Source organism: Zeugodacus cucurbitae, chromosome 5, assembly GCF_028554725.1.
Source record: "Zeugodacus cucurbitae isolate PBARC_wt_2022May chromosome 5, idZeuCucr1.2, whole genome shotgun sequence".
Classification (NCBI taxonomy): Eukaryota; Metazoa; Arthropoda; class Insecta; order Diptera; family Tephritidae; genus Zeugodacus; species Zeugodacus cucurbitae.
In genome coordinates, this window is record NC_071670.1 from 21,174,678 (window position 1) to 21,187,085 (window position 12,408).

At 34.3% G+C, this 12,408-nt stretch overlaps 1 protein-coding gene across 1 annotated transcript in view; it reads left to right on the forward strand.

Annotated features, from left to right (window-relative positions):
• Window positions 1-242: 242 nt before the first annotated feature.
• Window positions 243-12,408, forward strand: part of LOC105220031 (dmX-like protein 2) — a 111,357-nt gene continuing 99,191 nt past the window's right edge. Inside the window, exons 1-2 of the mRNA XM_054231700.1 lie at window positions 243-449; window positions 1,358-1,575. Coding sequence (XP_054087675.1) covers window positions 363-449; window positions 1,358-1,575 — 305 coding nt within the window. The 5' untranslated portion in view covers window positions 243-362. The remainder of the gene's footprint in view (window positions 450-1,357; window positions 1,576-12,408) is intronic.

Sequence of the window (12,408 nt, forward strand, 5' to 3'; positions counted from 1 at the left end):
TAGTATACCGTCACACGTTTCGAGTGTATAATAAGTGCGTAATATATATTAAAAATTAACTTTAAATCGAGAAATAGCAATATCAAATATGCCAAATTATATATATTCGTAATCTGGAGAACCTCTTCTATACGCCCATATTCATATTAACCCGAAATCGCTTTACGGTATACTAAAGCCGACCCCTCATTTCAACACATCTCTTATGGTCTTTTCCTTTAATCGATTTTATATTTTCAGTTCCATATCTGAAAATTTTATCGTTTGTGAAAAATAACATTAATTGATTAGAATCGTCATTGTTAGCATTGGTGTATTGCGAAATATTCTTGTCAATAAATATGATTTAAGATACGACGAATATGAATTGTCACCAAATATTAAGTGGAGCATGTAATGCTGGCGATAGATGCTTTGCTACAGGATCCGTAGAAGGTGTCTCATTTACAGTAAGCTGTGAATATGTTCATCTTTCTTTTATTTCTGTTTTAAGGAATGATACGCTAGCTATCACATGATTAAACATTATGTATGCTATTAGAAGCTATTGAGTGTACTTGGTATTTCATTATGTAATGGGATGACATAGTCCTACGATATATAATAGTTGGTCTTGTGAGTTTTTTTAATTCCAAGGCTAACAAGCCATACGTTTGTAACGTGATGAAAGATATAAAAAATGATTTATTTAGATCAGATTTTGGATATATAATATATAATTTTATTATCTCTTCAGAGCCCTAAAATTTCCATAGCAAAGAGTTTACAATCTAAGAGTACAAACACGATTTCACTTTTGCATATGAAAAGAACTTGTTCTGTTTTTATGAAAAAATTTTTTGGCAGTAATTATGTTTCCATTTTGTTTATAATACATTGTAAAAATTACAATACCACGAATTTCTTTTAAATTTTCTGTATATTTAACATCTTCGATTATCCGATTTATATATGTGTATTATATTTAGTATAAATAGCAGTAGAAGAACATTATACGAATGAGGAATCGATATACTCAATAGTAGTAGGGTGTTGGAACGGAAAATAGCAAATAAAGTAAACAACTATGGTCACTGAGCGATTCCAAATTACTTTTTTAACACTTCCGTTTTATTTAAAAGTATTTCCAAAAACGCTTTATACTCTTTTATATGTTAATATTTAAATGCTAAGAATAAATCTTAGCAAACAAATTAATTTAATTAAAAAACAATGTTAAAAATGATCAACAACTTCGTAGAGTATAACGTTTGATGTCATCCCATTTTTTATTTAACACTAGGTTAGCTGCAATTCAGAGCAGGTTATATAGGTATATATTTGAATTTATTTTTTAATTACTGTTTTAAAATTTCAGGCATATGCCGCAGGATGTAATATAGTAATATTGGCCAGTACATTCGAGAGAGTACAAATTATTCCCGGAGCTACACATGGCTATGTTAAGATATCTGCTCTTGATTGCAGTACCGATACTGGAAAAATTGCTGCATCTTATGAAAATAAAATATGTATATTCGAACCGACACCTATGCTTCTGAGCAACAAAAATGTTAAACATTACTTGGATTACAGGTACTATTTATAACATTGAAAATTTTAATTTAAATGAATACTTTGGGTGATGACCTTTAAAAATCGTCTAAAATGAAAAAAATCAAATATTTTCTTAAAAACCTTGAAAAAAGGGATATTGAACTCCATTAGGTAATAATAGATTAGATTAAATAGCGTTTTGCGTAGCGACCTAAAATCTATTGTGCCCTCTCCAGTTATCACAGCAATTTCTTCTTGAACCGTATCATTTCAAAATCGTGTAAAAAAGACCGCGTAAAAAAGATTTTACTGAAATTATTAATAATCAACTGCAATGTGATTTGTAAAACTGAAATTCTTCTTTACCGAAACCTAGATTTCTTCTATATTCATTTCCTATTGTGTATTTAGTGTTAATAGGTGGACCTAATCTGTAAATGCTTACCTTAATTTTTTTGACAAAAGTTAACTAGTTATTACTGAAAACATTCGCTGTAAATATTATTTACATTAATTACTGATAGTAACGAAAATAGTGAATATAAAATACACAATTTAGAAAATGTTTTACAATTACAAAGATGGCTAAATTATGAACACATAAACGAATCACCAATTAAGCTTTAGCTAAATTAAAATGTAATTAATCATTTCCGCCATGTCGAACGTGGCAGTCGCACACATTTCAAATAAAAAAATATATGAACTAAAAAGTTTTCATTGACAATGCGATTTTTTAATATCTCTTTATTAGCCCAATATTTAGTGTTAAGGTTGATTTGTAAACGATTTTCAGTCGTTTCCAGACAACGATTAAAACGCCGATTTTAGCGAATTGGGAGGCAATATTCAAATGTTTTTGATTGTAGAACATTGTGCATAAATGCCTTTAAAATTGGTATGAATTTCTCCCAAAAATAATTAAATTACATCACAATATTTATGTTGATTATGTTGTGATAGATGGACGACATGTCTCCAGTGTTTTTGATGTGCGTACGCTTCGTGGTCCCAACATCGACTCGGACCACTATCTTGTAGCAGCTAAGATACGCACCCGCCTCTGTGTAGAAAAGCGCACACGTCAACAAACACAAGGAAGGTTCGACATCGAGAAGCTGCAATCACAACCGACAGCCGAACGATTTTCTACTCGACTTGCACTCCTGCGCTCTGAGAGCACTCATCAGCATCTCGGTATAAGGGAGCTGTGGGACGGCATATCAAACTCCTTACGTACAGCTGCAACCGAAACCATTGGCTTTCGGAAAAGCCAAAAAAACAGCTGGTATGATGAAGATTGTCGTCTCGCAGTGGAGAGAAAACAGACTGCCTACCTCGCAATGTTGCGATCGACCGCAACACGAGCGGGATAAGAAAGATACCGAGAGCTGAAGAGGGAAGCGATACGCATTTGCAGAAAAAGAAAGAAAGAGGCAGAAATGCGTGAGTATGAAGAGCTTGACAAGCTGGCCGACAGGGGTAATGCTCGAAAATTTTACGAAAAGATCCGGCGACTAACTGAAGGTTTCAAGACCGGAGCACACTCCTGTAGGACCCCCAGCGGTGATCTAGTGGTTGATGACCAGAGTATACTGAGTTTGTGGAGGGAACACTTCTCCAGCCTGCTGAATGGCAGTGAAAGTACAACACCAGGAGATGGCGAACCCGATTCCCCAATCGACGACGATGGAACAGATGTTCCATTGCCCGACCGTGAAGAAATTAGAATAGCAATTACCCGCTTATAAGGTTCTATCGAGCGTACTGTGTGAAAGACTAAAGCCCACCGTCAACAAACTGATTGGACCTTATCAGTGTGGCTTTAGACCTGGAAAATCAATAACTGACCAGATATTCACCATGCGCCAAATCTTGGAGAAGACCCGTGAAAAAAGGATCGACACACACCATCTATTTGTCGACTTTAAAGCTGCTTTCGACAGCACGAAAAGGAGCTGCCTTTATGCCGCGATGTCTGAATTTGGTATCCCCGCAAAACTAATACGGCTGTGTAAGTTGACGTTGAGCAACACCAAAAGCTCCGTCAGGATCGGGAAGGACCTCTCCGAGCCGTTCGATACCAAACGAGGTTTCAGACAAGGTGACTCGCTATCGTGCGACTTCTTTAACTTGATGCTGGAGAAAATTATAAGAGCTGCAGAGCTAAATAGAGAAGGTACAATCTTCTACAAGAGTGTACAGCTACTGGCGTACGACGATGATATCGATATCATTGGAAACAACACCCGCGCCGTTAGTTCTGCTTTTTCCCGCCTGGATAAGGAAGCGAAGCGAATGGGTCTAATGGTGAACGAGGACAAGACGAAATATCTCCTGTCATCAAACAAACAGTCAGCGCATTCGCGTCTTGGCTCCCACGTCACTGTTGACAGTCATAACTTTGAAGTTGTAGATAATTTCGTTTACCTAGGAACCAACATTAACACCGATAATAATGTCAACCTTGAAATCCAACGCAGAATCACTCTTGCCAACAGATGCTACTATGGACTGAGTAGGCAATTGAAAAGTAAAGTCCTCTCTCGACGAACAAAAACCAAACTCTACAAGTCCCTCATCATTCCCGTCCTACTTTATGGTGCAGCGTGGACGGTGTCAACATCCGATGAGACGGCACTGGGAGTTTTCGAGAGAAAGGTTTTGCGGAAGATTTACGGTCCCTTAAACATTGGCAACGGCGAATACCGCAGAAGATGGAATGATGAGCTGTATGTGTTGTTCGACGACATAGACATAGTCCAGCGAATAAAAAGACAGCGGCTACGCTGGCTGGGTCATGTTGTTCGAATGGATGAAAGTGCCCCAGCTCTGAAAGTTTTCGATGCAGTACCCGCTGGTGGAAGCCGAGGAAGAGGGAGACCTCCACTCCGGTGGAAGGACCAGGTGGAGAAGGACCTGTCTTCACATGGTATTACCAATTGGCGCCAAACCGCCAAAAGGAGAGATGCGTGGCGCACTGTTGTGGACTCGGCTATAACCGCGTAAGCGTTTTCTACGCCAGTTAAGAAGAAGATGTTGTTATAATACGGAATTATTTACCAACGAGGCCAGTAAAACCCTTTAAAAAGTAGTAAATGTATTTATTTTTAAATAACATCAAACGAGAAACACCACAAAAATGTTCAATAGTATGAAATGAAAATAGTACATATTATGAATATGAAGCAGTTTTTACTTCTTGACCATCGCAACAAAAGAAATACAACTGGGAAATACCTGGAATGCACTTAACTATTTTTTATCGAAATTATATTATAAGATATGATTTTCAATCTATACTATCAATATACAATCTGAACTATTTTGTGCACATTGATGAAATGAAAATGCATCGGGTATAAAAAATTTGTGGATATCGTTATCTGCCAGACTTTTTTTTGATAACTGCTCCCACTCCACGGACGGCTCCTTGCAAAAAAAAAAAATGTTTATGAGAAGGACCTGAAGAACATTTTAATTATTTTATAAAATCAACCAGGCTTGATAATATAAATTTGTTTTTAAACTGAGAGCAGTTACCATAAAAAAATAAATATTTAAGAAAAGCAACTAAAGGATTTCTTAATTTTAGTTAAGATATTTATATAAAATATATGTATGCGTTACTTATCACTTATAACAACAAACGATTTTCTCCTGACAACGTTGTTAAAATGAGCACTCTTATTTTGATTTTTAAGCCTATAATTTTCGCTAAAATCTATTTGAATAGCTGTTTCAGTGGAATTTAAAGTGCGGTTTTTGCTCATGTGTAATTAAATAATGTAGAAGTATCTATTTACATACTTAAGTCAATTTTATAAGACAAGACCTACGATGTCGTCGCACGTGACCAATTTTAAGTAGTTACCAGAATTACAAATCGCGAAAACTCGAACTAATGGAAACCGCACCTGTTCGAGATAACGTATTATTCCAGTTTTCGAGTGTTATATTTTTCTTGCATAACTCAAAATATTATAATGTGGTTTGATGTTTAGTGATTCATAACTAGTTTATTCGAACGTTTAGTTTCCGAACGTTCGAGTTATCGTGTGTTCATGTTTTCGCGAGTGCATTGTATAACAAATAACAAGTTTTACTCTTTAATGTCGCACGGGATATTAAAATATAGGATAATAAGAGATCAAAAACTTACAGTTATTTGCAATCGCATACTTTATACCCTTATGAAGGTTTTACACAGACCAAAAGTTAATTCATAAGTTGTTTCCTTAAGGGAGGGTATGGGATAACGGGCCAAAAAAAAAGGCGTTTTTGAAGATTTTTTTTTGAGAAAGCTACTGAATATTTTTGAATAGTTTTATTATCATATTATTCAGTGACATTTCAAATATGTTTTACAAAAAATAAGTTTTACAAAATGTCGAAAATCAACGAAGTTGCAGCCACTTGAAGTAGGCACTCAACGGAATTCCGCACATTGCGGTGTCCCGGATATAAGATCGTAGAATCATCTGAAACACATGGGATAAAAAAAAATTAGTTCTTTAGAAGTATATCTCCCAGCCAACGGTGCCCTTTTAAAAGAATTTTTTTTTTTTTCATTTTTTCAACGGTCGGTGAACGTAAAAAGTACGTTTTTAGCCCTAAAAATGCGCCATTTTGTGGCTGTAAAATCGAATAGAAGCAAAAATTAATAAATTGGGACCGTTGGCTGGGAGTCAATTCTATGTTGCACAAGTGTGCAAAATTTCAATACGATCGGTGCATAACTTTTTGAGTTATCGTGGACACCGACTACAGAAAATAATTTTATAAAAAAATTATAATAATTTTATAAAAAAAAAAACAAAATGCTGTAGAAATATCGAACTGAAAAAAGGAGTTCCTATGCGACTTGGGTTTCGTATATCTCATAATAGGTTATGAATTAATTTAAAATTAATTGGATATAAATAAAATTTAAAATATAATAGATAAATATTTCCCTATGAAAATATGCCAAAACTTTGTAATTCTAATAATGTTTAATATTTTCTCTGTGGTGTACCTTCTAGCGGAAATGCCCATATCTTACTTATATAATAGCCTAGACAGACGACAAAGTTAATTCGGATTAACTGCGCTTTTAATCAGTTCCAAATAAGTAGGTGGCAGACGGCAGCAAAGCGAGTTATAAACACCCATAAACAGCTGATTAGCAATATTATTTCCATTTTGGTAAAATAACATTAGATAGAAAGCAAATATTGCGGTTGTTAGCCGCACAATTAGTACAAAATCACTAATTACTAAAAAATATACATAAATACGTTATTATTAGAATTTCAATTTTAGAAAAAATTAGCTATATCATTTCATTTCTTATATTTTTGTTTACATTTAATTGAAAAACAGCTGTCAGTATTGCATATTTTCATTCACAATAGGTCAAAAGCGGCCATGTTTAACAATGTTGCCAATGAAAATGTCTCGAACTCCCCTAATACGCTAGACAGACGGCAGAGTTATCCTAGATTAACAGCGCTTTTAATCAGTTCCAATTTTGTGGGTGACAGCAAAGCGAGTTATAAACTCCCATAACAGCTGATTGGCAATAATATTTCCATTTTGGTGAAATAAAATTGGATAGAAAACAATTATTGCGGTTGTTAGCCACATAAATAGTACAAAATCACTAATTATTAAAAAATAGACATAAATACGTTATTATTGGAACTTTCATCTTAGAAAAAATTAGCATGCGTATGTTTTTGTTTACGTTTAATTGAAAAACATCTGTCAGTATTGCATATTTTCACTCACAATAGATAAAAAGCGGCCATGTTTAATAATGTTGCCAACGAAAATGCCATGAACTCCCACTAACTCTCTAAAATTTTGAGGATTAAATGGGAGTTAGTAAACGGAGTTAACTGAAATAACTCTCGAATTAACCCCGATTAAAGCAGTTATTCCAAGTTAACGCCGCCGTCTGTCAGGGGTATAACTCTCTAAAATTTTGGTGATTAAATGGGTGTTAGGAAACTGGGATAACTCTCGGATTAACCCCGATTAGAGCAGTTAATCTGAATTAACGCCGCCGTCTATCAGGGATATAAGCCACAAAAGTATAAAGTTATCATACACTAGCAGACAAACAAACATTTCAAAAGTTAATAGTTTTTACGCACATATACACACTCTCCCATACATATGTGTGTACTTCCCGTTTCTTGCGTGATGTCATTTAAAAAAGTAAAATGAGGAAAATTCGAACATGAAATTATATTTTTTTGTAATGAGCTAAAACTTGATTACGACTAGGGATGGCAAAAAATTTTTTTAATCGATTAAAAAATCAAATGATTAATTGCAAGATATAAAAAAATAATTGCAATTAATTGCAATTAATGTAAAAAAATCGATTAATCGATTAATTCCAATGTTTGCAACTTTGCGTAAAAATAAAACCAATAAAATATAGGAGACTATATTCTTATTTCAGACATTCAAATTGTGTTCGTATATACACAAAAAGAAAAACGGAAATAAAATTAAAAAATCGTATTAAAAATTCATTTGTCTTAGCATAAAGGAATATATATTCATTGAAGTCAAGCAAATTTAGAAGTCTGTTCAACCAAGTTTGAAGAAAAAGCAATTTCGATAAACGTATTGTTGTCAAACGATTGCGTATTTCGGTCGCAGTTGCACCCGCTTTTGAGAAAAGCCGCTCAGCTGGTACTGAGGTACCAAGTAGATGACAATACTTTTTTGAAAGTCCGTACAGTTTGGGTAAACGGTTTTCATTTCTTCCCAAGCCTAAATAGTGTTTCGACTTAGTTCTAATACCTGACAATTCAAATAAAAGCTCAATTCATCTTGTGGAGATGTAAAATCGTTGTCCTTCCTCCTTCTTTTGTGCACTAGAGTGCACAAAATGGTGTCAGTGTCATCATCACTTAGGGAAACATTGTCTTTACTCTTAGATTGCAGAGTCTAATTTGTACACATATATTTATATATAACTAGAAGAAATTTAAAATATAATACCGATTGCTCCAACTTACCACCAATTTCCAGGCTACAGTTGCATGCTTTAATTTTAAATGCTGCAACATATTTGATATGTTATTAGAAAATTTTAAATTTTTGCAGCAAAATTGACATTTAACGTAGTTATTGCTTATTTTATTAAAAAAATGTCCACACTTCGCTTTTGACTGGCGCCATTGCTCTTCAAACAACTTAACGTAAAATGCGTTTGACTTAACTGTAAATGCAGTGTTACCAGACATTTATTTGTTGATATTAAACTACGTTGACATATTAGAATTTAACTATGTTTACACCGTTTGCAATTTCGACCCCTTTAGCTAACTTAGATGAACATAAAATGTATTAAATTTCAAAATGCTGTTTGCGATTATTTTGCAATTACTCGAGTAATAGTCGAGTAATTTGAAAAGGTGTTTCGATGCAATTAAATCGTAAATTGAATGAAAATAATCGATTAATTTAATCAAATGGTTAATCGTTGCCATCCCTAATTACGACCTCTAGTCTTTGATGTCCGTTACCTTTCTTTCTGATTATGAAGGCGTTTGGAACGCTCAGAGTTCCGACTTCCTAGTGCGAGCTTTTATATTTCTATTTTTTTGTTCCTCAAGCTGCTGTACACGCTCCGTACTCGACTATCAAGTGCGTACTCGCGATTGCGATTCGAAGAGAATGACTTGCAAAACGATTCTGAGGAACAAAGATTCTCCACCACCAAGTCCTCTTTAATACCCTCCCCTGGGAACTATTTCCAGAAAGTTGAGATCTAGATTAAACTGCTTTGGTACAAAGCAGGGTTCTCATTTACTACTATGTAGCAGCAAAATTTCTAGAAGTATTGCTATGCTATCGCTCTCACTTTGTCGAGAGCCACAGTATTGCCTAGCATAACAATGTAAAAGTTCGTGCTCTACTCACTCCGTGTTTTGTTAGGTAAAAAACTATAGCAGGAGCGAGAGCAAAAAATTAAATTCTGCGCTATGCCTGGCGTAGCGGTAGCACAGCAGAGCTAATGAAAATTTTTATGTGCTACAGCTCTCGCATGTGTTTGTTGTTTTTTTTCTTTTTCTTCAGAATTCTTTTCGAAGTATTGCACAGAGTTGTGCAATATACATTGAAGTACAGTAGTTTTCCGAAATAGCGAATATTCGTTTTGACGAAAACCGTTTATAACGAAAAACCAAATTTGTTTCATTGAGTACCTTAAATAACGAACATCGGATATTTTTAAGTACTCGGTTTAACGAACAACATAAAGAAGATATATGAAGAAAGAGAAAAAAATCAAATAACATCGAACAAGAATTAAACATATAACTTGAGAAAATTCAAAAGAAATGTGCAAATTGAAAATATTACTACGTTTATGCTTCATTTCTACACGGTTATATTCTACATGGGTAAAGCCTATAAGCATAAACGGCAAATACTCTACTCGAGGTAAATTCTGAATTAAATTAAATTGAGGGCTGCCACGTATTATACATATGTCCGTATTTTCCAGATATAAGGGGTGTGCGGCATAAATCGGTTGAGAAGTGTTCGGGCAGAAATACACGAGCCACTGACCGACTCAAAAAAAACCGGGTTTTCTACGAAAACCGACTACCCACTCGTCGAAGTTTTTGCAAAAAACCGGTTTTCGCTACACCATCCGACTACCCACAGTGCCACGGGTGGGCCACAAAAAAACCGGTGCAAAAAGTACCCAGTAACCGGTTACTGTAGTACTATACAGTACCAGGCGTTTACCACAAAAATTCGGTAGTAAGTGAGGTATGGGTTTTTAGCGAAAAATTGGCAATATGGGAACCCTGTATATGCAATTTGTCAAAACAATATATACCGGCACAAAAATAAGCTGATTTGACGTTCAACTTAACTCTAAATTCGTTTATGCACCCGAGTTAACACGTCTACATACGTAAAGAAAATGTGTATATTCTATCCGAGTAGATCATTTAACTCGTGGTGAAAAAGTGTTTTTGCATGTGGGTTGAACTTACCCGTGTATAATATAACCGAGTAGAAATGAAGCATAAACGTAGTATATGTTGAGTTTTATAAAAAAGCTTAAAATTATTGAAAAAAACATACCTCTACTCGAAATAACGAAAAATTCGATGTAACGAATAGGCCTGACAATTAATGTGTTCGTTATTTCGGAAAACTACTGTACTTCAATGTATATTGTACAGCTCTGTGCAATACTTCGAAAAGATTTCTGAAGGAAAAAAAAACAATCACATGCGAGAGCTGTAGCACATGATAATTTTTATTAGCTCTGCTGTGCTCAATTTTTTGCAGCAGAGCGCAGAATTTAATTTTTTGCTCCAGCTCCAGCTATAGTTTTTTACCTAAGACCCCTTTCACACAGGCAATTCCTGTTGCGGTAATTCTTAGTTTTATAGGAGAGGGGGCGACGAGGAGAAGAGAATCGCACCGAGTCTGCTGTGTTCGAGCAACACGCTTTGTGTTCTTATTCGTAACAGTTCGCTGCTACGTAACAGTGTTGCATTTGCGCACATTTTAAAATTAATGTATACAATATATTTGAAAATTTGAATTTAATCATTTAATTTTGTATATAATTTCCAAATACATATAGAAATATGCATAATATAATTAAAATGTGTTAGAAAATGGAGAATAACAATAAAAATTAGTTAATGAAATATATTTTTTTTGCTTGGAAACGATGCGTACAAGAAGTTTAGAAAATTATATGAAAGAGAATGAGAGAAAGACACGAACAAAGTTGTCGAACAAGAATTGCTTGTGTGAACGCAATGGGCGACAGCAAAAGAGAATCGCCCGAGAATTAGCAACAGGAGTTGCCTATGTGGACTAACAAAACTCGGAGCAGAGTAGAGCACATACTTTTATATTGTTATGCCTAGGCTTAGCATAGCCTAGGCTCTCGACAAAATGAGAGCGGTAGCAAGAATAAAATTAAATGCTACGAGAGTAGCGTAGTTTTTCAAACGCTGGTACAAAGTTCTAAATTATTTGCTTAATAACTATAAAAATGTAATTGAAAAATCATAAGAAATACTCGAGTCGCTACGCTGTTCGGATAGTTAAATAGTAGAATATATTATTTACTGAAAAAATTAAAATAAGATGGATTTAGTTCTGAAAAGAACTGCATAATAGTTCTGATAATTTTTAATTTCCACAAAATATTCATAGTGGCAACACGTGCGAAATCAATCAATAAAGGTACTTTTATAGCGATGATATTTAAATATATTTTTTAAACGAAAATCACTTATTGTGACATAACTATAATATTTAAGTATACTAATTGTAAATATTGATATGTTATTTAATACTGTAGAATATACATTTGTTCTATCATCGATAGTGGAACTTCCATAACTCGAACTTCTATAAGTCGAAAATCGCCCTAACTCGAACCTTTGAATTGGCAATAGCGTTTAGAAATAAAATTTCTTACAAATTTCCTTCCATAACTCGAACTTCTATAACTCGGAAGTTCTCCGGAACTCGAACTCTTGAAAGGGCAATAGAAGTCAAATTTCATGCAAAATTCATTCCATAAATCAAACTTTTCGACCAGGGGATAATACAAAATATAAATTTTACTATCGAGGCAGTATTTTAAAATAGTCTCTCTATATCGTATGGAGGCTAACAAAAAATATGATATTACACTTATGGATTGCATAAATCATGTAACGAAAGGCATGGGATACAGAGGTCAAGAGCCAAACAATAGCAAACTGCAAGAAACAAAATTACAGAATATATGTTTATGCGAAGTAAATAAATAAAACTGTGTATAAATCTATATTTTACAGCTTTTTCAAAAATTTAATGTTTCATTGAAAATTATATTAC